This window comes from Camponotus vicinus, unplaced genomic scaffold (genome assembly GCF_025532165.1).
Source record: "Camponotus vicinus isolate PSW18456_S1 unplaced genomic scaffold, iyCamVici1.0 SCAF_11, whole genome shotgun sequence".
Lineage (NCBI taxonomy): Eukaryota > Metazoa > Arthropoda > Insecta > Hymenoptera > Formicidae > Camponotus > Camponotus vicinus.
The window spans coordinates 7,266,453-7,294,378 of NW_028141947.1; the positions used below are offsets into that span (position 1 = coordinate 7,266,453).

Sequence of the window (27,926 nt, forward strand, 5' to 3'; positions counted from 1 at the left end):
GATTGGATTACTAGAAGACACGGTGGGATGAACTACTCCTTGACGCAGATCCTGACGGGCCACGGTTGCTTCTGCGCGTACTTGGAACGGATAAAAAAGCTGGAATCTGCATTATGCACCTATTGCGAGGGATTCATCGACGACGCAGAACATACGTTGTGCCAATGCGAAGAATGGAACGCTGAAAGAGAAGAAATGAAGATCATCATTAATAGTAGCATTAGCCTAGAGAATATCGTAAAGGCAGTCTGTAATAATAAAGAAACTTATCTTGCGGTGAGCACCTTTGCACAAAAGATCATGGGTAGGAAAGAGGAAGACGAGAGAAGAGAAAGGCAGAGGAGAGAGGAAGAAATAGAGAACGGAAATCAGACATGAGAACGATGAACTCCACTACATAAACACATCCATGTACACTAATCCATATACACATACACCCAGTCACTCATCTACACTCACTCATATATACATACCCTCAACTAATTGCTATCACTTACACTCATTACTCCACGCACACATGTTCACATACACATATATAAGTAAAAAGAGAGGAATGAACCAGAAGGAATGAATTGGAAGGAAAGTAAGTTACCACCGAAAAGAGGGGCAAGACTGAAAAGGATGAGGACAACTTTGCCGGAATTGGATAGCGGATAAGGATAGTTCACATAATCTGAGTCGACAGCGAGGAAGAATGCAGCGCGGTCCCCTCGGTGTTGATGGCAGATAGGCAGGAACACCGCCGAAATAGGGAGAGTTTTAGTCGGTAAACGGCAACTAGTGCCGGAGTCCGACAATACCCTGGTTCCGCAGCCAGGGTCTGCATAAAGCATTTCTCTTCCTTCCGTACGGTAAGAAAAAAAAAAAAAAAAGGTTAGATTAGGGGCTTCTCCGACGCGGGCCACCTTGACGTGGTGGAGAGGCTTAGGCCGCCCCGGGTCTCCGGGCCCGTCGGGCCCGTCGGGCCCCCCACTTCGACACCAAGGCGTCGGGGAGGGTCCGGTGGGTCCTTCGGGCCCCACTTCGACGCTTTTACGTCGGGGAGGCCCGGGGCGGCTGACTAAGAGCTCGCATTGCACTTCCCTCCCCGAAAGGGGTGGAAGGGGGGTTCCGCTCCCTCCGGGCACCTTGGCCCGATGCGGATAGGGGATGGCAAACCCTGACTTCAAATGCCCGGCCCACCGAGTGCCGTTAGGGGCGGGAAAACGCCCCGACTCATTCTTCTCTACTCTCTCTCTATTCTTTTTTTCTTTTGATCCCTTCAACCTTACCTATATATCCCGTCTAACTCCTGATGTGTGCATGTGCGAGTGAATGGTCGTGTGGCGCGTCTTGCGCTCCCTTTACCCTCAATTTCCATCCTTGTTTCCTGCCCATTGTCCCACGACTCCCCCTCTTTTCTGGGGTGGCTCCCCTCTATACAACAGCCAAACCTAAAAAGAAAAATGGAGCACAACAAAGACGAGAAAAAGTTTAGTGCCGCAGTGGGCTTCGGATCCCACAGCGACCGGCATGGGGAGGGTGTGGACCCTGCTCTCTCTGGGTCGTCATCATACCAAGGGCCGACCGCTAGTTTGCCGGCGAGGCTAGCGGAGAATGTTGCTATCGCTGATGATGATGTTTCCACGAGGAGATTAAGATCCCATTCAAATAGGACGAGTATCGCCCAATACGGAGAAGAAGAGCCTGCCATGGATAGCGAGCCCCTTCCTATACTCAGTGGAAATGTTATAGATGAGGCTAGTGATGACGACGCAAGATCTTGTGTGTCTCTTGCATCTACTGCATCCTTATCAACCACAAGATCGGTTGATAGGAAGAGAAAATATGATTTTGACAGCGGAACGTCCGCCGGCAAGAGGAAGCAAGAGGATGGTTCCTCTATGGAAGAATACGGCTTTAAGGAGCCGGCTAGACAATCCTCTATAGCTAAGAGCAAAACCTTGGGCAAGATTCCAAGCAAAACTCAGAAGACTGAAGAGGAATTCAATGGAATGACAGTTATAGAATTGAGGAACTCTGCTCCCTGGATTTTAGAGAATGGATCGATCATAACGAACAAATTCGAAAGAACAGTGGGAACCTTCAAGGTAGACTTAGTGGTATCATCAAGGATCGCCTCCTTAGCCTAGGCGATTTAGTGAGTTGCCTGGCTGAAAAGGCTGAGGAAAGAGGCGACCCTATATATCACAAAATGCAGTCGAGAGAACTTACTGCCAAAGTTAAGTGCCTTGAAAAAGAGGAAGCTAAATGGATGATAGAAAGAAATAGATATGAAGATGAAATACTGGCTTTAACGAAGAAAAATGAAGAAATTGAATCTAAATTATGGGAATCAGGGAGAAACTCAAACACGATAAATAAGACAGTGAGTATGAAGGCTCTGGGCGACTTGGATAAGGAATGGCCTGCTCTTAGACCACCAATCCAGGGAGTACGCAAGGTATTAACTTCTGCCATTTCTACCTCCACACAAGTCCCACACTCAATTAGTCCGGCTACTCCAATTAACAAAGGACATATACAGGATGAGACAGAAATAGAAAGTATTACAAAAGAGATTAAGAAGTTACTTGTGAAAAAGAGACAGATGATTAAGGACAAGGGGAAAAAAAGGAACTGACAGGGAATGCGAGACGGAAACTGAGGGAGAGGAGAGAACGCAAAAGAGAGGAAAGCCTAGGATCATCAGCAACATCCAAATAGCTCCACCTAAACCTTCTCTGAGATGAGAAAAATACGGACGACGAAGGATGGAATGTAGTTAACCAAAGGGCTAAGAAGAAAGATAAAGGATCTATCGGATCTAAAGTAAAGGATAAGAATAAGGAAGATTTACAAACTAGGAAAGGCTATTTACAAAAGAATAAAAGTAATTTACAAAAGAATACTAGCAATCAGGCTAGAGTTAAAAAAGTCCCAAAGACTGCGGCAGTTACTATCACTGTAAAAGAAGGAATCTCATATGCGGAGATTTTACGACACGCGAGAGAAAAGATCTCCCTTCCCACTATGGGCATAGACGCCTCCAAAATCCGTAAAGGAATCAACGGGGGTCTCATAATTGAAATCTCTGGAGAGGAGAATAGTATTAAAGCTGCCAATCTTGTTGAAAAATTAAAAGAGGTTCTACCGGATAGAGATAAAATAAGGATATCCCAGCCAACTACAAAGGCAGATTTGAAAATCTCAGGACTTGATGACTCTGTTACTAAGCAAGAGGTCGTGGAAGTTATCGCGGACTTGGATAAATGTAATCCCGATAATATTAAAGCGGGCGATATTAGGTGGATGCCCAATGGTTTAGGTGTTATTTGGGTGCAGTGTCCCGCTAATACAGCCAATAGAGTTGCGGCTTCTGGAAAAATCAAAGTAGGTTGGACCATTGCTAAGATTGAAGTCCTCCCCTCCAGACCATTGCAATGCTTTAGGTGCTGGAATTATAGGCACGTGCGGTATTCGTGCACATCTACGATAGATCGCAGTAATCACTGCTATAGATGTGGCAGCAGCACACATAGAATTAAAAGTTGTAATGCATTAAGTCCACACTGCATCATATGTGAGGAGAAAGGCAACAAAGCCAATCATAGGCTGGGATCCACCTTCTGTAGCGCGATTAATATTAATAGCAGATATAAACCACTTTCACGCATTAGAAGAGAAGAGTTAGAGGCTAAAAATAAAAGAAATATTTATAACAGAGACGAAGATAGTAAGGAAGAAATTATTTACAATAGGAATGATCCGGATCGGAGGGCAACGGATATGGAAATAGAAGTTGCTATTTCATAAACTGATTCAGATAAATATCAATCATTGCTGGGATGCTTACAATCTTCTGCAGCAATATATGGTTGAACATGAGATAGCAATGGCTATGATATCGGAACCAATACATGTCCCATTGGGTAATTGTGCCTGTAGTACGGATCAAAAAGCTGTAATAATTTGGAAACCTGATCTGATTAGAGCCCAGGTTAAGACTGTCTCCGCAGGTGAAGGCTTTGTGGCTATAATGCACAATCAAATGATTATTTTCTCGTGCTACATTTCGCCCAATATCGGTATTACCAAGTTCGAAGAGATCCTAGATGAGCTAGAATATGAAATTAAAAGATTAAACCCATACAACTTAATAGTATGCGGTGACTTTAACACGAAGTCGATTGCATGGGGATCATTATATACATGTCCCAGAGGCAAGATATTCGAAGACTGGACTACAGCTAATGATCTTATTCTTGTGAATAAAGGAAAAATTCCCACATGTACAAGACAACAAGGTGACTCAGTTATAGATACCACGTGGGTAAATCCCAGAACCACTGGCCTTATACATAGCTGGAGAGTTAATGAGGAAGCTATGACGTACTCCGATCATAATTATATAGAGTATAGTCTTGGAGATACAAGATTAAATAAAGAATTACAAACTAGACAGAGTATTACTAGAGCTAATTATCCTAAGTGGTCACACAAAAACTTCGACCCAGATCTTTTTGCAGAAACCATCGAATGCTATTGTAAGGGATACAACAATGATGATCCGAATTTGTCGAACATGGATCCAGACGAGTCCGCTCTGTGGATCAAGAAAGTTATGACGGATGCTTCGGATATCTCCATGAAGAGGATGAAACCACACCCAAGGAGAAGACAAGTTCACTGGTGGAACATGGAGATTCAAGACGCAAGAGGAACCTGCATCCAAAGCAGGAGAAAGTGGACTCGTGCTAAAAAGAAGAAAAGAATATGTACAGAAGAGTTGCAGAGATTAGAAAGGAAATATAGACTAGATAAAAAAGCTCTGACTAAAGCGATATTAAAATCCAAGGAAGAATCTTGGAAAGCCTTAATTAACACGATAGAGAAAAATCCTTGGGGCATCCCATATAAAATAGTAATGGGAAAACTGAGATCGTCTGCTCCTGGACTAACGGAAACGATAGATCCATCAGAACTTGATCAGGTCTTATCAGATCTCTTTCCACAGATAATAGACGACAGAGATAATTATGACGTTCGGATCGATACTTGGAACAATGAATGGGATGTTACGGCAGATGAAATATGTAGAGCCATAGATGAAAAAGCCAATAATTCAACTGCCCCTGGCCCTGACGGGATCACAAACAAAACTTGAAAATATGCGCCGAGTAGTATGATCCAAATTTTATCTCAAATCTTTACAGAGTGTATGAAAAAAGGGAAATTCCCTAGTCTGTGGAAAACAGCCAGGCTGGTGCTGATCCCAAAAATCAACAGCACAAACATTTACGTAGACGGAAAGATTAAAGCAAGGCCTATCTGTCTGGTCGATGATATCAATAAGATATTAGAACGCATCATTATGAATCGTGTCAATGTATGGATGGACAAGAGACTCGGAGACGGTTTCTGGATCATATCCTATAACCAATATGGCTTTAGGAGAAGCAGATCTACCATAGACGCACTCGCAAAGGTGAGACAGTATATGGAAAGGCATACAGTCCAAGGAAATATCATCATCGCGATAAGTCTAGACATAAAAAACGCCTTTAATAGCGTTCCGTGGAACGCTATCAGAAGTGCGCTGCTTAGGAAAAGGTTTCCGAGTTACTTGAGAAGACTAATACATAGCTATTTACAGGATAGATACATCGAATATATAGACACACAAGGATCCGTTCAGCGTTACCCGGTTACCGCCGACGTGCCACAAGGCTCAGTGATCGGACCTATGTTATGGAATGTGGCTTATGATACAGTCCTGATGATCAAAAAAGATCAAGATTGCGAGATCATATGCTATGCTGATGATACTCTATTACTTACATCTGGATCCTCTTATCAGGAAGCTAGTATACTGGCGGAAACCGCACTGGAACGAATTACAGAAATTGGTCTCACCGTCGCGGTTGAGAAGACAGAAATACTGACCTTTCACAAAAGGAAAGGTAATATCCCACAAGACGCTACAGTCAAGATCAATAATGTAGAAATCAAGCTAAAGAGGAGCATGAAATACTTAAGCTTAATATTAGACGGACAGTTAAAATTTGAAGAACACTAAATATGTAAGTAAAAAAGTGACGAAAGTCAATAGAGCACTATACAAACTCCTCCCGAATTTGAGAGGCCCTCAAGAAACGAAGAGGAAATTATATGCAAATATTGTCCAATCGATTGTGCTATATGGTGCTCCAATTTGGAGCGATAAGCTACAAAAATTGAAGTTCTCACAGAGAACACTCAGGAACTTACAAAGGACTATAGCGATTCGAGTTATAGCTGGATATCGCACGGTTTCGTTCGATATAGCCACGATTTTGGCTAGAACACCACCGTGGATCCTAGTTGCTGTGAAGTATACTAACATATATAAACGAACTCAGGATTTAAAAGCTAGTAACTCCTGGACGGAGGAATTAGAGAACGAAATCAAAAGTGAAGAAAATGATATAATGATTGAATCATGGAGACTCGAATGGGAAAGTACTCTGATCCCTAGATCTATCTTAAGAAAGGCTATCGCTGGGCAAACCTTCATCAACTGGTTACAACGCTCATTTGGTGGAATGAACTTCCGTCTTACGCAAGTCTTATCAGATCACGGCTGCTTTAGAAAATTTTTATATCGAATACGGAAAGTGGACTCTACACTATGCTTATACTGCAGAGAGGGTATCGATACATCAGAGCATACGATATTCGCATGTAGTAGCTGGCAAAATGAAAGACGAGAGACGTTCGACTCAATCGAATGCTACACTATGGAAGACATAATCAAAACTATATGCATAGACAAAGACAAATGGAAATCTTTTAATCTATTTGTCAATAACATTATGATACAAAAGGAAAATTTAGAAAGAGAGATAGAAAGAGAAAGACAAGAGGCAGCTAACAGAAATAGAAGCAACATTAGGAATAGTAGAGGAAGAAGTATAGCTAGACAAAGACAAAGAAGAGAAGAAGAAGAGAATATTGTAGGAAATGAAGACGAAGATAGAGATAGAGATAACAATAGTAGTAGTATCGTAGATACTTAGTTATTAGAGTGCTAATTACGATGATTGGCTTTAAGTCTGCATCGTGAGCGCAGTAGTATAACAATGTAGTGTTATTGAATTTATAACTATATTACAATAATATACAAAATATATAAATCATATGTTAGGCCAGTTAAATATTTTACACAGTATTCTACTTATACGAGTAGTTGGATGTTACTTGGAAATAATAAATTCTAATTTAATTTAGATAAGTCGATACGAATCGAATGTTAGGCCAGCTAAATATCGTTTTATACAGTATTCTACTTATACGATTGGTTGGACGTCATTTGGAAACAAAGAATTTTAAATTTAATTTAATTTAGAGAAGTTGATTGACACAGGAATAAACTCAAATTCTGTGTATTACGATAAACTCAATTATTAGAGCGTCAATTACGATAATTGGCACTAAGTCCGCATCGTGAGAGCAGTTGTATAACAACGCAGCATTATTGAACTTATAACTATAATTATAGTAAGGTATAGATATATATCAATTATACGTTATGCCAGCAAATATTATTTTTCACAGTATTTTATTATATGATTTACTAGATGTTATTTGGAAACAATAAATTCCAATCTAATCTAATTTAACTTAATCTAGAAAAGTATATTGATATAGGAATAAAACAACTCTGAGTGTTATGATAACTTAGTTATTAGAGTGCTAATTATGTTAATTGGCTTTAAGTTTGCAGCGTGAATGCAGTTGTATAATGACGCAGGGTTGTTGAATTTGTAACTATAATTATAGTAATACATAATTATATACTAGTCGTATGTTATGCCAGCTAAATATTTCTTACATATTACTTCATTTATAAGATTAGTGGATGTTAACATTATAAATAATATAGACAGCTGTTTGTGCAATATACCCTACCAACGTTGATTGCTATTGATAAGCCGGATGACAGCAGTTAATTTGGTGTTAATTTAACCCAGTAATGAAATTGATGAAGCTGTTTAGTCACAAGATTGATTATTTTGCTCTCGCGTTGCTGGTACAGCTGTCTATAATAATAATAATGGCGCGTTGGAAACAATAAACAATAAATTTTAAGTTAATTTAGATAGGTCGCGCAAATATTACTGTAAGCTGTTTATCTTAAATAGTAATTCCACAATGGTAGTGCAACTGTCTGTATTGATGCAGTACGACAGGCCCATCTGTTATCGGAGATTAATTTAGTAGTTACATACCTGCAATATAAGAAGTTAGACCATTATGTTAATTGTTATAATAAAATCATTATACAGGGTGAGTCAAAAATATGTTCTAAAAATTTGTGAACGTGTTCCTGGATAAAATGGAAGAACAAATGTTCATATGAACATATGGTCGCAAATGCTTTGTTGTCGAGATAATGGACATAAATCAGCAGTATGAAATAATGCTTTATTTGAACGTTTACGTTACGTTTTTGTCGAAACCGTTTTCTCTAAAATGCTTAGTTTTTGAAAAAAAGGGGTGTACGGGTGGTCTAGGACACCCTGTATAATTAAATATATATATAAAGTATAAAAAAATTAATTTAAAAAAAATATATATATATATACTATTAACTCTAATGAATCATTTATTATATTAAAAACCAAATAAGTGATTAATCGAAAAAACTCTAGAAGTGATTTGATAATCTACGAAGGAAGAATAATTTGAATGAGAACGTAAAGTAAAAGATAATCTAAAAAGTTATTTACCAATTATCAAATCCGCTAATTTTAATTTGTTAAATGTTTTCTTGGCCCGCCTTCCAAACCAGCTATAGGTTGTTGCGAGATCGTTTGTAATTAACATATTTAAAGCTCTTTGCGTAAAATTGTATATGGAATTTCCGCCAATTTTAGAAAGTTCATTCATCTGTAAAATTCAAAATAAAAAAAATATATTGAACTGAAATTTTATTAATTAATAAAGTACGTGTAAGACTGAAATTAAAAATGTTACATATATTTGAGAATAGACATTTATAAAAAATTACCGCAACGTTAAAATTTTTTTCTTCATTGAGATATTCATCGACACGGATTAGGTCTTCCTCGTTTTTTAAAGGAAAATTAAACATTGTAGAAAATGAAGCTTCTTCCTCCACTTGATGAGTCACCTTATTATTCGTAAGAATACGATTGACAGACGTAGTTAATTCTTGCAAAGAATCCGTATATTGCCACATGCTGGCTTTAAGTATATTTTGTTGTCGAATGATTTCTTTAAAATATTTTTCTGAAAAAAAGAGTTTAATATATTTATCAATCAATTGTCGAACATGTAATTATGATAATAAATTCATTATTTTATAAAAAGATTAATAATAAGTTTATCAAAAATAACTACATTAAATATATATGTTATTTACAATCGCCGAATTTGCCTATTACTTGATTTTTTTAATCACGACGCGATATGAGTAAACTTAAAGCTCCACAACGCGTTCTGGATACTTATTTCGGCCACAACGCGTTGTTTTCCAACGTTCAGTGGTCAAAATAAATACCCAGAATGCGTTGTGGACATTTAAGCTTACCCACATTGCGTTGATAAAAAAATTCGGGCAATGGACAAATTCGGCGATTGCAAATAACATAGATACCACAATTGTGTTTTATATGTTGGGGACAACATTTACATTCTGTCAATGGTTCTGTGAATAGTTGATCATTATCATTCAAGGATTCGTTATCTACAAAATTTACAAAAAATACATTTAAGCTTTTACATTTTGTAAAAAGTGATTAATAGTTGTGATTAATAATTTTATATTATGAAAAACAATTTACCAATCGATTGTGATAAGTTCATTTGTTTCTCATTTCGTAATTTATCTAAACTATTAGTAGCTTCAGTCTTTTTTTTGGGTTTTGTTTTTATAGAAGTACTGATGTCTGGAAGAAAAAACGATAAAAGACCAAACGATTAAATGTGTTTTTTAAATTAATAAAATGTTCGCTAATGTTTCATTTTATCCGTAAAAATTTACCTTTTTTTAGAAAGAATAACTAACTATATTTAACTAAATTATTATTTATTATTTATAATACAAGCTTAATTTCATACTTTTATTTTAAAAAGTAAAAAAGCATAGCGCCAGATACTACTATGCCTCTTGATTTATAAGATGGCTAATTTTCAACAAAATTTCTATAATGTAACAAATAAATAAATGCATACGAACCATTTGTTAAACGTGGAGGAGTCGGCAATTTTGTCGGCAAATTATTATTGTCATCCGATGATAATAAACTGTCCTCCTCAAATGAGGAGCCGTATGTTTTTTTTGTCATTACCCTTTTTTTATTTTCGAGTGATCTATCAGAATTTATGTCGGACGAATATTCTGCCTTACGGCATTTTTCTTGTGCTATGGAATAATTGGCTAGAACAAAATAAGTATAACGTTACGACAATGCAATAAATAGATTTTTGTCAATTGATATAATCAAAACACAATAAGTAATATATTTACCGAAAGTTCCATTTCGTACAAGCCGGATGGGATATGAGGGCCAAGAATCATTAGGTGCGTCATGATTTTTTATTGTAGATATCATTTTGTCAGATGTAAGCGACGGCCAATAACACTTGTTATTTTGTATCCAATTCGTTGGAACTACTTCCACAGTATTTTCATCTGTAAAGATGACAATTGTCCATGTCTTCGCCATTTTTTCCTGCAAATTATTAACAATTTGTGTACGCAACTTCAAATTAATAATTCCAAATGTTATAAATATTCGAAATCAAGCCGTTAACAAACAGAGGGGGGACTCGATTTTTTGTCTTTTTGTAAAGTTTATTTGACTGTCAGATATATATTCTCAAAACAATTATTTTTGAATATTATAATAATATTCTTTGGAACATTATTCATCATTTTTTAAAATACTAAGAAGTGCATAAATTTAAAATTAAAAAAAAAATGATTTATTTCTATTTTTATTAATTGTAATTATAAAATATAATCTTAATAAATATAATCTGAAATAATTTTAATTGTAAAATATAAAAATAAATTGTAAAGTGACATTTAAATAATTCTAAATTAAAATTTTTTAATATATAAAAGTAAAATTCTTAAAATCTATAAAATTTGATTAGATCGAATGAAGCAAGGGAAAAATAACAAATTTATCTTTAAAATTTAATCTTATACATTTATGCGATATTTCATTTATATTCCAACTTTGAAGATCGTTAACAACGTTTTCTACTAAATATATACCCAAATCAGAAGACTTACATGGTTCATTATAAAAATCTTTTTTTGATTTATATTTATTTCCAATAATCACTGTATTTTTATCGTTACTAGCAAAATTTTTAATTAAAACAATGTCACCATTATTTAAACTGCAACAATTATCTGGGTTTTTTATTTTTAGAGTAAAATTAGGAAACACTATTGTTTCCCACTGACTAGTATACAAAAATTGATCTAAAGGACCGCTATCATGTTTATTTAATAATTTAAGTTTCGAATTCAGATTATTTTCTTCACTTAATTCCACAAAATTTTCTTCATATATACGATTAATTATTTGTTGCAATGGTTTATCCTTTTTTCTAATGTATCCTTTTATCTTTTGCATAAAATTTTCAAAGGGATAGGCACTGTATTCTTGTAACATTCCAAATTTTTTTACATCATCGCATATATGTAATAAATTATGAATATTAATTGAACAATTATCTTTGCCATACAAAATTATATAAGTTTTTATGAAATAATTAAAAAAAGAATTAGCGTAATCTAACATGATGAGGCTGAGATGATAAAATAATGACAGCTACATTTAAAGACATAAAATTAAGATAATTATCACGATTAAGTATAGATTTTAAAACAACAGGACCTGTGTATAATAAAAATTGTCTGAATTCTGTAGCTTTCCATCTTCTACTTTCTTCTAATGATCTTGGTTTACGATTAAATTCTAACGGAATATTTTTAATTTGATTTATTAATAAATGAGAAATTTGTGAAATTTGTGCATAAGACAATTTTATTGATGGTTTACCAGTGCACCACATGCTCACTAAAGTTTTTCTAACGCCCAAATCAATTAAGTGCATCGGCTCTACAGGAAAATCACTAATCATATCTAAATTTTTGATTAATTGAAGATCTGAAGTTTTTGAATTTATGTGGTGTTCTTCTTGAGATTTAGATCTAAAATCGGAATCGGTTCTATCGCGGAATTTATTTAAATTCGAGAAACAAACTCTAATATAATCCCCTTCTATAACACATTTTATACATGAATAATAACCGGTATGACCCTTCGTAAATTTAATAAACGCCTTAGCAGGAGTATCGCAAATAAAACCTTTAATTTTTAAGGGATAATTAAATTTTTTGTTCTCTTTATTTATTATAATACCGTGCGTTGATAGATCGATTATTTCGGCAATAAAATCTTTCAAAAATAAATTTGCATCGTCTGGCTTTTTTCCCCCGTGATATATACCTACAATACCTATTTTATTACGATTTTCAACTAAACTACATAGTATTGGCCACAACTGCTGATTCGAACTTTTAAAAAGTGGTAAACCATCAATATTTATGTAAACTTCTATTTGATGTAAATTTTGTAAAGATACAAATAAACATAATTTTTAAATGCAATTATTTAAACCAAAATGATAATAATGTCCTGGTTCAACAATTTTTAATGTATTTTTTCTAGGAGTTTTCATTAATACGCGAGCTTCCGAAGGTAATTCATCATGTTTAGATTTTAAAATAGCTAATAATTCGTTAAGTGCGACATGAGTAATTTTATTTTTCCAAGCCCAAGTAGCAAGTTGTGATTCTAATGAACATTTATTGGCTGTATTATTGGAATTTTCATGATCATTATTAATAGATTCGTTATTGAATAATTTGTTATTGAATAATTCGTTATTTAAAGTGCTTTCATTAATAAAATCATTATTAGATGTATCATCATCTGAATTCTCTAAACTTTCTAATATATTATTATCAAATTCAATATTACTGAAATTATTATCTAAATCAATGCAATTTAATTGTTCATTAATATTCATATCATTATTTATCAAATCATTATTATTTAAATATTGAGCAAAAGCTTGATCAGATTCAACTGAATTTATCGAAGAATCTGTACTAGCTTTTGCTCGCCTGTAATATTTGGTAGAAATTTTAGGCATACTCACTTATTTTCCAAGAGTCCTAGAGGCAACGTATCAGTGTACTCTTGGAGTAGAATAATCTGTACCAGTATATGGTCTTGCGTAACCTTCACCTCTTCCAGAGCTATATAAAATAAAAAATGTTTTAATTTATAGATTTAAGAGAGCATTTATTCTAAAGAAGATATAAAATAAGAATGAGTAGATATTCTATAAAGATTTTGAGTTAATGCGCTAAGTCAAATACATGATTAAGGCTACGGTTAAAGCTATATAGTACACTACGATACGAATGCTTCGAAACATCATTCTATTTTTCTTCTCTATTCCAGGAAAATAAAGATAGAATAATGTTTCAAAGCATTTGTAGCGTAACTTATTTGACCGCAGCTTAACAGGATATACAATATACAGTACATACAATATGTAAAAATCTGAAAATATGTATTATGCATGGGATATTGTTAACTTTGTTAGTTTATTAAAAAATTAATTTATTAAAAATATCATCTAAAACTATAAATTAATTTTAAAGCTGTAGCAATATGTCTATATCTTTTATGAACATATACAGTTAACTTCTAGCTATTTTCGAGCAGATTCTCAATATCGACCACATTTTCATAACAAAAATATATTGATATATTTTATTTTTAAAAGGATTAAAAATTTTGATAAGCGCTGAAAGCGTCGCTCTATCTTCGTTTGATATTCGATGTGCAACAAAGACAGAATGATGCTTTAAGCGTGTAAGCGTTCAAATGGAACGCAGCCATCATACGCACGATTAGAATTTTATAAACATAACGACGGAAAAATATAAGAGGCTATGCCTTACGTGACGGAAAAGTAACAAGTAATGCTATGCCTTACATAAAACCCTTATTTTTTGATGAAAATTTGATGAAATTTTGACAAAAAGAAATGAATAATGATAAGTCCAAAATAAGTCCATGTACAAACGTCCACTGGATGTACGCAGTATATATTCATAAATTAATTATATAAAAGGGATGTCCAATGGTTATCCAATGGACGTGCGTTTATACAGCCCATATATATCCTTGTATGGATGTACATTGGACGACCTTATTATGTTCACGGACGTATGGTAGTAAACTGGACGTAAAACGGACGTCCATAAGATGTACGGGGTGCTATTTGGGATGTATGTCGTCAGTAGGAACTTTTACGTGTTACAGCTTATATGCACTTTACACTGAGGCGGTGAAAAATTGTTGGCGCGCCATAAAGAACTCGAGGATACGATAATTCACTGTGTTTATAACAACAAACGAGAAGGCACCCGCTGTCGTGCACTGACAGGTGGCACGGCGGCCATCTTGTGCACTGATCGTGGTTGTCGATCTCGGGGTGTTCTTAAACTGAGCGCGCATAGAGAAGTGTTCGGTAATGAGCCGGGAAGTCTTGACACGAACTTTAGATAGACACTCAAGGCTAGTCTTTAATATTAGACAGAAAAGAACTTCACTAGTGTATTCGCCAAGTAGTGTATAATTGGAAAATAGGGACCGGAAGTGCAAAGTTCGGCCGCTGCGCAGTCGGTCTACGGGCTTTGGGGGAAATACGCGTCGAGCAAAACTGCATCTGCTCGGCACTCCCCTTCCGTTCCTAAGACTAAAAACGCGGTTGGGCTGCGCGGGAAATTTTTGGTGGTCTATTCCGGATGCGCGTTGGGGGGAAGAGTTCCCGGTGACCCTTATTTACCCCCTTATAGTGCTGGAATGAATTAAACTTATTATTATCGGAACAAATATGGATCAGAGGAGCGCATTTCATTATTACGGTATTATTGACGCGCCATAAAGAGCTCGAGGATACGATAATTCACTGTGTTTATAACAACAAACGCGAAGGCACCCGCTGTCGTGCAGTGACAGGTGGCACGGCGGCCATCTTGTGCACTGATCGTGGTTGTCGATCTCGGGGTGTTCTTAAACTGAGCGCGCATAGAGAAGTGTTCGGTAATGAGCCGGAAAGTCTTGACATAAACTTTAGATAGACACTCAAGGCTAGTCTTTAATACTAGACAGAAAAGAACTTCACTAGTGTATTCGCCAAGTAGTGTATAATTGGAAAATAGGGACCGGAAGTGCAAAGTTCGGCTGCTGCGCAGTCGGTCTACGGGCTTTGGGGGAAATGCGCGTTGGGCAAAACTGCATCTACTCGGCACCCCCTTCCGTTCCTAAGACTAAAAACGCGGTTGGGCTGCGCAGAAATTTTTGGTGGTCTATTCCGGATGCGCGTTGGGGGGGAGGGTTTCCGGTGGCCCTTATCTACCCCCTTGTAGTGCTGTGGAAATGAATTAAACGTAGTGGAATGAATTAAACTTATTATTATCGGAATAAATATAGATCAAAGGAAATATAATATGTAAAACGAAATAAAATCTATATATCTTATAGTAACTAAGTTAAAAGCATAATTTTGATAGTGTGTCTTTTTCATATTATATTGTCTCTGTTTATACTATCTTTAGCGCACTTCATTATTACTGTATTACTATGTAAGTTTAGATTTACAATATTTTGCATGACGATCCATATATCGCATGAGCCTTGCGTGCGTGTTATCCATGCTTTCGTCGCTTATCGACATATTTCTGATACGTGCATCTGAAAAGAAACGCAGTAGTTATTAGTTTAATGCTAAATTGTTATCCGCGAGCGAGGCAATCTTGTGCGCCTGAATAAGTAATTGTTATGTGTAACTCGTATATGTTAGATAATAAGATTTCTTATCGCAATTTATAATACGATAAACACTGTCGACAACTCTAATTAGTAAGTGACATACAGTTTAGCGATTATTTTTTCTTGTTAAGGTAATTGTGGTATAAATATTAATATAAACTAGATACCTAACTTTAAGTACATGCGTTGTATTAGTAATAGTTTTAGTAATAATCTATAGTCTGGTAATCGCTACCCAGAGAATATTAAACAATGGATGAAATAATTAATATACAGGATCTCATGAGCAAGCTTGTTTATAGCAACGTCTCTCCTGAAGATCTGATTGCATGCGCCATTCGAAACTTATATTCTGTGGAAAATATTTTTATAGCGGAAAATAGATATACGCTCCGTAATAATATTCGTGCTACTATTGCGTACGTCAAATTACTTTACGACTACGGCCAGCAGATGTGTCTGGCGCGCACGTATTTACTGCATCGCATTAAATTGATGGAAGTGCGTGAGCACGACTACAACTTGGAAATTAGTATGCTTCGGGGTTTGACACCTCCCCCTAAGGAATTTCCATCGTATGGCGATGAGGTAAACATCAAGTCTCAAAATACTGGCTGCTCTAAAGATCAAGCAAATGAAAGTGATCCAGAACTTGAAATCATCCTTGATACACGGATGATTAATGAGATCGATCTGTCGAAAGCTGCGCTCCATGACATCACTAGGAGGATTGAGGATAAAAAGAATGCTCTATTTGAAATAGAGCAAAAGATAGACGATGCGTCCAGCATATTTCTGCCCTCAATTGACCAAGGAACATCCATGCTGGAATCGGAGCCTTATACATCTGGTTGCTCCAGTCGGGTTGAGCGTACCCTGGGTCAGGTAACACTCAAACGCCCTAGAGAGGGGGGCGCTCGAATCACGCCCCCACAAGTATACAACATGGATATCTCACAAGGCTACGAAGAAAACTTACCGTCTCAGGGGGCCCTCGGATCCCCCAGAGACCGGCACGGTGGTGCGCCCGACGCCGCCGGGTCGACTGTCCTTGGACAGGAATCCTGCGAGGGCATTGTTGGGGTGGTCTCAGCTAGCGCCCCAGCAGACCAAGCTGCGACTACTGAGTTTGAGCCATTGAAGATGGTAGCGTGCGTTCTTGAAGATACGCCTGATATAGCACAGACCGAAACATCCACAATGGTTGCAGGAGAAAAGAGAAAAGCATCTACCTCTCCTGGTAGTGAGGCTGATGGTGTGGCGGGTATTTCATAGTAAACTTAGTTCATAGTAAAAGTAATAAATATTTTAAAAACACTTATTTAATCTAATTAATTTTTAAATAGATATCATGCGATGTATGGATATCACACACATTCATGATAATAATAATATTAATACGTTAAATGTTTATTATGTTTACCGCATTCTTCAATCGAACACATGATCGCGTTCGATAGCGCCAGTAGTACCTTAACCTACCGCAACCTACCATGACAAAAAACTGCTTGCAGTCGCCGAGTAATTATCGTCGCATTGTCGCGTCGTCGCGTCTTGTAGTAACGTGTCCGCGCGTGTTTCTTTCATCGAGTGATTTTTAATCGCCAACAGTTATTATTCGACAGTGATTAATAGTGATTAGTGATAGTCATTAGTAAATTTCTCGTCTCATCGAGTGAGTAAATAAATGTGATTACGTTAAAGTTTATAAAAGAATACAGTTCATGAAAGAAGAAAAACTTTCAGTTAATAATTTAGTGTGGATTTCTTGTCTTTTGCAACGTGATATCTACGTTAAATTTGAGAACGTACGATCTATCGGAAAATTCATTTCTCCTTCAAGCAATTACAGCAATACATCAAAAGTCATCGAACAAGGTAATAATAACTATTTTTTGACGTTATGTGAAAACAGATCTCGGGAAGTCAGAGGGAGAGTGTGTCAAAGGAAATTCGTGAAAAGAGAGGGGTTTTTAGTGGGTAGGGAGTACCGAGTTGGTAATTCGACTTGGTACTCGAGTCCCACATAACTCACTGGATCGACCTCGGTGGGTATGCATAAAATGCATTTTCCCCTCTCTCGTAAAAAAAAAAAAAATTACAGGTGAGTGAGCGAATGAGAGAGAGAGAGAGAGACAGACAGACAGAGAGAGAATGTATGTGTTCGCATGTGTGTCTGTATGTGTATAGCGACCAGCTGATCGCAGCAGGCGCCCCGCGTAAGCACCCGCGTCTGACGGTGAATCGCGCCACCCTTGCCTGCCTCTTGTATTCGACCCGTCATACGTTAACTACTTCCTTTAATAATTCAAAAACTAAGCTTCGGACGAAATTTTGCCAAAGGAAAAATCGTCTTAGAGTTCGGTCAAGATTATGTTTCTGCAAAAGCATAAAGTTATTTAGAATCACCCTGTAGACGTGCCGGGACCCCTGGGGAAGCAATTGGCTGACTCCCTAAGAGCCAAACTGACGGAAGCACTCGGTAAGGAGGTCAAAGTAGATAACCCGGTGGCCAAGGGTGAACTGCGTCTTCGTGGAATCGACCCTTCCACTACGTCGGAAGATATTTACAAGGAGCTGGTGTCCCTAAGTGGCTGTGGACGACACGAATTCAAGGTTAGTCCAATTAATAACATGCGAGACGGGATGGGCGTTGCTTGGGTTGTTTGCCCGTTACAGACGGCTGTGAAAATAGCCGAAGTTGGTGTTGTGACGCTGGGCTGGATGCGCGTAAGAATCGATCTGCTTAGAAAACGCCCGGTCCAGTGCTTCAGATGTTGGCACTTCGGACACGTTAAATCTAACTGTCGCGCAGAAGTGGACAGAACTGGAGCCTGTTTTAAATGCGGACTGACAGGTCATACTGCTGGTTTATGTAGTTCTGGCACGCTGAAGTGCCTCGCATGTGAGGATTTAGGCAAAGAGTCTAGACACAGAATAGGATCTCCTCGTTGCCTGACTAACCAGGGGTTCCCTACCGGGGCGCAACCTATCGGGTCTCTTATCAAGTCTCAATAAGGAGGACATCGCAAACCTCTGATTATGATAGAGTCCGTTAGAGTAGTGCAGGTTAACCTAAATCGGAGTTGGGGGCCCTTGATCTCCTTAGGCAATTTATGTCCGAGACAGATGTAAGTCTCGCAATAATTTCAGAACCCCCGCATAAGTTGACGGCTAGCAATACGTGCTTTTTGAGCTCCGATAAATTGGCAGCCATATTATGGAGGCCGGAGAGCTCAGGAGACTGGATTTGCCGCCTTGTGAATTGTGGTGTAGGATTTGTTGTTGCCCGTTTCCGGGATATAAGCGTAGCTTCGTGCTGTTTCTCCTAATGCAAATATTAATGCTTTCTCTGGCTTTTTGGATAACCTGAACAGCGCTCTTAATCCAGTAGCTGGCCTTTTGTTAGCTTGTTGCGACTTTAACGCGCACTCAGTTCTTTGGGGCTCTCTGACAACCGATAGGAGGGGAGAACTAGTTGAGCGATGGTCTGCTGCATTGGATGTCAGGCTTCTTAATATCGGCGAGGCTTATACATGTATAAGACCGCAAGGGTGTTCCATTGTCGACCTCTCTTGGGCTTCTCTTGGTCTTCTAGAGCGTGTGGAGAATTGGTCGGTGCTTGAGGGCGTTGAGACTCTCCGACCACCAGTACGTTAAATTCACAATAAATAGCCTGAATTCACAAATAAATAGAAGTAAAGCTAGTATATTAAAGATATGGAATTTTAAAAAACTAGACTGTGAATTATTTAATGAAACACTTGAGTTCCTGACAGGTGCAAGCATTCCGGACTTAGAGCACGAGCCGGAAAAATATGTAGAGTGGCTTGCGGAAGTTTTGAGAAGTGCCTGTAACGTGTCTGCTCCGCTTGTTTCGCGGAAAAATAAAAGACGTCAGATGTACTGGTGGTCGGAAGAGGTGGCTAGCCTCAGGAGTACCGCGGTCAAGGCGCGAAGGCTCTGGATTCGTAGTAGGCGGAGAGAAACTGCTGAAAGCAATATTGTTAGGAGAGAGGCTTATGTTACGGCCAAGAAAGCACTCAGGAATGCAATTAGAAGAGCTAAAAACGCATCCTGGGCAGAATTAATCTCCACAATAGACTCTGACCCGTGGGGCTTGCCCTATAAGCTCGTTATGGGCAAGCTCCGTAGATCCAGCCCCGCACTGTCCGAAACGCTGGACGAGTGTACGCTCATTGGTCTGCTGGACTCCCTCTTTCCGGAAAGATGGGGCAACTCAGTCACTCCTGAAATCCTTGTTGAGGGAGGGGAGGACGATATCGAGGTTAGCATGATGGAGATTGTTAGGCATGTTAGGAAACGCCCAAGTAAAAATACAGCTCCTGGCCCTGATAATATTAAGGCGTCGGTGTGGAAAAGGACACCTGATATCATTATTAAACTTCTAGCGAACCTTTTTACACTCTGTCTGAGGAAAGGAGTTTTTCCCAAACCATGGAAGAGGGCAGTATTGGTATTAATCCCCGAGGGGCCGGTGACTATACCGGAAGAAATTAGAGCACGCCCTATCTGTCTCCTCGATGACATAGGGAAGACCTTTGAGAGGGTAATCACCGATCGGATCAATTGCTGGCTTGAGAGCGACGCGACTCATTCTCTTTCATGTAACCAATATGGTTTCCGCAGGGCTAGGTCGACGGTTGATGCTCTTTTACGTGTCCGTGAGTTAACGCAACCGGTAATAGACAGTGGTGGTTTCGTGATCGCGGTTGGACTAGATATAGCCAACGCGTTTAACTCGATCCCATGGAATATTATTATGAGAGCGTTAGAGTAAAAAGGCATTCCTGGCTATTTGCGAAGAGTTGTTGCAAATTACTTGTCTTGCAGATATATCGTCTACAAGAATTCCGCAGGGCGCATGGTTGAACGTGAGGTACTTGCTGGTGTTCCGCAGAGGTCGGTCCTAGGACCACTCCTGTGGAACATCGCATTTGATTCAGTGTTACGGCTGACAGCGGAGGAAGGCTGTCATACCGTTTGCGGACGACACCTTGATCATTGCTGCGTCCACTAGATTGTTCGATGCCATAATCAAGGCCAATAAACAGATTGCCAGGGTAACTCGGCACATTAAAAATCTAGGGTTGATGGTAGCAGAAGCCAAGACCGAGGCGGTCCTCTTCTGTAAGAAGAAGCCAACAGTTATGCCCCTTGTTAGAGTAGGTGGCGTTAATATTCAGGCCGCTGACTCTATGAAATATCTGGGGGTTATGGTTGACGGCTCATGGAGTTTTCGCAGCCATCTAAAATATGTAGAGAATAAGGCTACTAAGGTTGTTCGATCCTTGAGCAGAATTATGCCGAATTTAAAAGGTCCTGGTGAGCGGAAACGTCGGCTGTTTGCAACAATCGTCACGTCGGTGGTAATGTACGCGGCGCCTGTCTGGGGCGAAACGTTTTCGTCCGCTCCAGATAAAATCACCCGACCACTACGTCGATTACAGCGCGCTATTGCTATACGCACGATAGCATCGTATAGAACCGTGTCGTTCGATGCGGCGACCCTCCTTGCGAGGATCCCCCCTTGGCGTTTGGAGCCAGCGCTACGATACCGCGTATATAGTAGAATTACCGACTTGAAGGCTAGGAATGAGTTCTCTCCACAAACGGAGAAAGACGTAAGAAACGGTGAGAATTTGTTGTTGGTCCGGCAATGGGAGATATCCCTTAGTAAACCTGGGATTTGGGGCCAAAAGACGGTAGAGGCGATTCGACCTTCACTGCGCAAATGGTTGGTTCGGGATTTTGGTGAAGTCAACTACTACTTGGCTCAGATGTTGACGGGCCACGGCAGTTTTGGCCATTTTTTATGCAGGATCGACAAAAGAGAGACGGCAGCATGCTTCCATTGCTCTTCAGAAGACGACACATTAGAACACACTGTAGCCCAGTGTCCGGCATGGAATGGCCAGCGTCTTGAACTTATTCATAAGTTAGGTATAGCTGGCACAGATAGGCTAACGTTAAGTCTAATAGTAAGGAAAAAGCTGGAAAAGAAGGAGTTCTGGCAACATTTTTCGCGCTTTGCCGTCTCTGTCGTGAAGATGAAGGAGGAGGAGGAGAGACGGCGTGAGAGGATCTTTCTATCTTTTTCCCTAAATTCGGGAACCTCCATAGGATAGTTTTCACTAATATATGAGTTGCCTTCTATATATCATTCATTAATTATCACCTCATCTATTAAACATTGTATTGTCCTTTTCATTCTCATTTTACTCCATTTTATTCACTTTCATGTTTTCATCCTCATCCTCATTTTCATTTTCATTTCTATTAAAAAAAAAAGAAATTAATTAGTTAATTAGTTGATTGGTTGATTGGTTCGCTGATTAACTGATTAACATCATTCCATTAATCTCATTGCATTTTATTTCCCTTGTTTCTCTTGTTTCTCTCGCTGCCTTGTCCCTATCCTCTTCTCTCTCCCACTCATGAGTGTAACCCGTCATGGCGGGGTGCGTGGGGGGGGTTCCCCTCCTCCCATTGCTCCTGACTTAATGGCGGGCGGGGGATTCCAGTATTGCACAGTGGCTCTGGAGTCCCTCATTGTATCTAGTTTGTTTTGTTGACCAATATTACAGTTGGTCATTAACTGTTGTAATTAGAATATGATGCGCAATGCGCAGACGTCATGGCGGCTCCCCGGAGGTTATGCGTGAGCGGTTCCCGGGGAGTTGCCCTGAAACGTTAGGATGCCACCGGTGTGGTTTAGCGGGTAGTCAGGACTGGGTGGATGCATCCAGCCTGGAGTCCCGCACTACTCGGAACCCTCTCCTTCGGGAGAGGGCGAAGGGTGTCCGTAAAGATTGGATTCCACACCGTTAAAAAAAAAAAAAAGGGGGGCTGGAGGAGCCTCCCCGGGATGGCCGCCTTGTCGTGGTGGGGAGGCTTAAGGGGTCTCGGCCGCTCGGGGCGTCTTGGGAGGGCATTGCCCTCTCTTGGCGGCCTGGGCGGGACCCTGAACTAAGGAGCCATCATTGCACTTCCCTCCTCGGAAGAGGAGGAAGAGGGGTTCCGCTCTCTTCGGGCGCCTTGGCCTGATGCGGATAGGGGATGGCAAACCCTGACTTCAAATGCCCGGCCCACCGAGTGCCGTTAGGAGCGGGAAAACGCCCCAACTCATTCTTTTTCTACTCTTCTTCTATTCTTTCTTCTTTTGATCCCTTCAACCCTACCTTTCTTCCTTTCAAACTCCTGGGCTATGGATGATGTGTGAATGGATGAGTGGCGCATCTGGCGCATCCCCCCTTCCTATATTCCTCTCCCCTTTTCTTTGTCCATAGTCCCACAAGTCCTTCTCTAATCTTTCGGGGTGGTTCCTCTCTATCAATAACCAACCCTAAGAAAAACCATGGAGAACGAAGAAAAAGAAAAGACGTTTACGGCCGCAGCGGGCTTCGGAACCCACAGCGGACGGCACTGGGGGGGTGTGGACTCCCCTTGGATCGGCATCCGACGAAGGGCCAACCACTGGTTTGACGACGGGATCAGTGGAGAATGTGACTACCGCCGCCACTTTTCAGAGGAAGGAGGAGGAGACTGGAGGAAGATCCTCTCCAACTAGTACGATTCTCGATATTAGCGATGAGGAGAGCACCCCACTACAACAGAGGGAGCCGAGGAGAAATAAGGTGGGCGCAGAATCAGAAGCGTCAACGTCTTGGGCTAGAATTGTTGAGGAGGAAACGATGGAAGTGGAAATTAGGCAGTCCAATCGAAACTTAAGTCGAGCTGTGAGTCAGGAAAGCTTGGATTCTATGTGTTCTGTGAGGTTGAGTAGAATTGATGCTGAAGGAGATATGGACTCTAGTGGAAACGAAGCCCGATCAATGGTCTCGGTGGCCTCAGTGGCTTCAAATAGAACTATGGCTAAGGCCAGCAAGAGAAAACGTGCGGCCCCTGGTAACAGTAATTAGGCGGAGAAACATTCAAAAGAGAACGAGATGCTCACGATTGTAGATAGCGACGATGAGGAACATCCTACATCCTCCAGGAAAGCAACGAAACAGTCAACCCCTTTGGGGACTGGAGATGTACTCAAGGCTAAAACCTTCGATGAATTAGCACAGACTGCCTTCACGTGGCTACATGATATAGACATCTATAGGAAGAAATGTTCAAATATAAAGGGCTCGGTGCATAAGATGTTTAAAGACAGAGTAGCATGGCTGGAGGAACTGATACAATGTCTGGTAGATAAAGGAGGATCTACTAGTGACCCTGTCTTATATAAAATGAAATTAAGAGAGGCTAGTGGAAAGCTCAAAGTTAAAGAGCAAGAAGAGAATAAATGGAAAGAAGAAAAAAGAAACTTGGAAAGAGAAGTCGAAACATTATACAAAAGAGTAGATGAATTAGAACTCATGGTGCACCAATTTAGTAGAGGGAAAGATTTCGATCCGGAGGAATTTAAAAAGGATAGCAAGTATTATCTGATACATATCCAGCGTTTAGGCCGGCATTAAAAGGAGAAAGAAGGCTACTTACTGGTGAAGCTACCCAAATAAAAAACTTACCTGGAAATGACACACCTGCATGTTCATGGGAGAGAAGCCCTGGTCAACGCGGCGATCCTGCATCTAGGGGCGCTGACTCTGGAAATCCTCAGCAGGAAGGGAGTAGTGGTCCTGGTCCTGGTTCCGGCACTGGTCTTGGTCCTTCTGGTCCTGCTTCTGGTCCTGGTCCCGGTCCTGTGGCTACACCTAAAAAAGAAGAAGGAAAAAAGAAATTAATACAAGGAAATGAGGATGAAATAGAAAATATTAAACAACAGATAAAGCAACTTAGCTTGAGGAAAAAAGAATTATACAAAGAAACCAAAGAAGGAAAGGATAGGAAAGAAGATCCTCCGAAGGTAAAAGTGATTAGCAATGTACAGCTACTGCCACCTAGGAAAGCTGATCTACCCAGGAAAGATGACATGGAAAAGTCAGCGAATAAAATGAAAGAGAAAGGCAAATCTGCAATGTCGGATGCGATATCAGAAGGATGGACTACAGTCAATAGAAGAGAGAAAAGGAAGCAGAAGAGAGGACAGGAGACAGATAAAACCCAAAAGCGAGATACAATTCCCCCCTCCAAGGGAGGAGCTAAAATCTCTGACGCCAAGATACGTCTTAGGAAACTGCCCAAAACAGCGGCAGTTGCACTAAGAGGAAGAAATGAAAATGCCTCCTATGCTGATATTCTTAGGAAGGCTCGCTCGGAAGTATCCCTGAGTGAGATTGGTGTAGAGAACACTAGAATTAAGAAAGGAATCGACGGCGCGGTAATAATAGAAATCCCTGGTCCTGATGGGCAGAACAGAGCGGATTTGTTAGCATCGAAATTAAGAGAAGTTTTAAAGAATGACGATGTAAATATTACACGCCCGTCTATTAAGGCAGAAATTCGGGTGTTTGGATTTGACGACTCGGTGACTACAGAAGAAATCTGTAACACTATCGCAGAGAAGACAAACTGTACAGTAGGGTAGATTAAAATAAGCACAATAAGGTGGATGTACAATGGACTTGGATCCGTGTGGATGCAGTGTCCTGCAGCAGTGGCAAATCAGATCACCCAGGAAGGAAAGCTGAAGCTGGGCTGGACTATAGCGCGGACGGAACTCCTTCGGAAAAGGCCACTTCAGTGCTATAAATGCTGGGCATATGGGCACGTCAAGTTCTCGTGCACATCCAAAACTGACAGATCTAAAGTGTGTTACTACTGTGGTATAGAAGGCCACTCGATAAGAAGCTGTTGTGCGCAAGCACCCAGCTGCATGATATGTAAAGATCAAAAGTTGTCTCATAGACACCGAGTGGGCGCCAAAGGCTGCAGCATTGAGCAACCGCCAATGAGAAGCAAACCGTTGCCACGTACTAAGCCGATAGAGAGAGGGAAAATGATAGAGATACCGGATCGGAGGCCGGAAAGCATGGAAATAGAAAATGCGGTTTAATGCCATACAGTGCAATTTAAACCATGCGTGGGGTGCACATAATTTATTGCACCAACACATGCTGGAAGGAGATGTACTATTTGCCTTGGTATCGGAACCGGTCTGTATTCCTACTGATGACTGGCAAGGGTCGAAAAATGGAATGGCCGCAATATGCTGGAAATCCAAAGATCTGGAATACCAGTGCAAATTAGAGAAGCAAGGACCTTAACATGTGATAGTTCAGTATGGAGATGTCTATTTAGTATCCTGCTACATCTCCCCTAATAGTACGCTAGTAGAATATGCCCAATTTCTGTAGTTGATCTTACCTGGGCGACTCCCAGTATGGTTAGCTTCGTATCGAATTGATTTGTGGATGTCGATTCTTTGACATTATCAGACCATAGATATGTACAAATACAAATAGGAAGAGGTGATCTATATACAAGGAAAAAAGAGGCTCAATCCACTATGAGTGCTAAATACCCTCGGTGGAGTTGGCGCAAGATGGACATTGACGTGTTTGCTGAAACCCTAGAGCTGAGTAGCGCAACTTGGAATTTTTCTGAAAAGGACGACCCTAACACCGACGCGCATAATATTACGTTAATGATGTCTGATGCGGCGGACATAGCTACTAGTAGGATTAAGCATCCTGAAAGAAGGAAGCAGGCATATTGGTGGAGCCCGGCACTGCACGAATTGCGGGAAGACTGCATACGAGCCAGACGAGTATGGACAAAAATTAAAAAAAAGAAAAGAAATAGAAGGATAGAAGAAGAGTTGAAAGAAGCTGAGAAAAACTATAAACTAAAGAGGAAAATATTTACAAATGCTATCCACAAGGCTAAAGAAGAGGCATGGAATCTCCTAATTGCGGAAATTGACAAAAATCAATGGGGTCTTCCATATAAACTCGTGATGGGAAGAATGAGGAGTTCCACTATGGGTTTGACAGCAACCCTAGATGCGAATACGTTAGATAAAGTAATAAGTGGTCTTTTCCCTAAAGACGAAGTTCATGTGAGTGCGCCTGCTTCACTGCAGTGGAAGGAAGAATGGAATGTCACCCCACTAGAGATTTTTCGTGTAGTTAACAAGAACAGAAGCAGCAATAATGTAGCGCCTGGTCCTGATGGAATATCGTGTGTGGCGTGGAAAAGAATCCCTGATTCCTTCCGAAATATTGTTGCAGAGTTGATGACGAAATGTCTAAAGAGCGATATCTTTCCGGATCGATGGAAGGTCGCCAAACTTGTATTGATACCGAAAGGACAAGAAAGTGAGAATGGAATCCCTAGGGTAAGACCAATTTGTCTTTTGGATGAATTGGGTAAAACCCTAGAAAGAGTCATTATGTTGAGAATACAAGAATGGCTGAGACACAATGAAGGCAAGCTATCAGCGAACCAATTTGGTTTTCGTCCAAACCATTCAACTATCGATGCACTCAAGAAGGTGACTAGAACCATCGAGGAGGAGAGTGCAGGCGATGGAGTTGTTGTGGGCATCAGTCTCGATATTAAAAATGCCTTCAATAGTCTTCCATGGTCTAAAATAAAATATACGTTACTTATGAAGAAATTTCCTAGATACATCAGGAGAATAATGTCTAATTATCTGAGCAACAGATATATAGAATACATGACTGAAGACGGAACCATACATAGAGAACAGGTATTCATGGGTGTCCCGCAAGGGTCTGTTGTAGGACCCTTCTTATGGAATATAACCTATGATAAAATATTACGAGTTGATAAGCTACCGGATACTGAGGTTATATGCTACGCTGATGACACTATTGTCATTGCGAGTGCAGATAACTACGAAGCCGCTAAAACAAAGGCAGTAATAATGGTAGTGAGAGTGTTAGAAAGAATTACGCAACTTGGATTAGAGGTGGCACTACAAAAAACGCAGGTTGTAGCGTTCTACCGGAAGAAAAAGAAAGCCCCCCCTTCAGATGCTTTTATAAGAATCAATGGAGTGGATGTAGCAGTCAAGTCGGAAATGAAATACTTGGGAATCATTTTAGACTCTAAACTTACATATGA

The 27,926-nt window shown here is 39.7% G+C and overlaps 1 protein-coding gene and 1 long non-coding RNA gene across 2 annotated transcripts in view; one reads left to right on the plus strand and one right to left on the minus strand.

Annotated features, from left to right (window-relative positions):
• The window catches only part of LOC145961821 (uncharacterized), a 210,134-nt gene that overhangs the window by 127,983 nt on the left and 54,225 nt on the right, over window positions 1-27,926 (plus strand). The window lies entirely within an intron of this gene.
• On the minus strand, window positions 9,525-14,542 carry LOC145961716 (uncharacterized). Its single transcript, XM_083082154.1, has 6 exons — window positions 14,425-14,542; window positions 13,231-13,330; window positions 10,514-10,718; window positions 10,223-10,423; window positions 9,828-9,932; window positions 9,525-9,730 (listed from the first exon to the last, which is right to left on the minus strand). Exons 3-6 carry the CDS (start codon window positions 10,710-10,712, stop codon window positions 9,525-9,527), a joined length of 711 nt encoding a protein of 236 aa, XP_082938280.1. The 5' UTR covers window positions 10,713-10,718; window positions 13,231-13,330; window positions 14,425-14,542.

Excerpts from the sequence above, each read along its gene's own strand:
- LOC145961716 (XM_083082154.1), bottom strand. The coding sequence starts at position 10,712 with ATGGCGAAGACATGGACAATTGTCATCTTTACAGATGAAAATACTGTG. Across the intron at positions 9,933-10,222 it reads TCCTCCACGTTTAACAAATG|ACATCAGTACTTCTATAAAA; the intron begins GTTCGTATGCAT and ends TTTTTCTTCCAG. Across the intron at positions 9,731-9,827 it reads GAACTTATCACAATCGATTG|ATAACGAATCCTTGAATGAT; the intron begins GTAAATTGTTTT and ends TAAATTTTGTAG.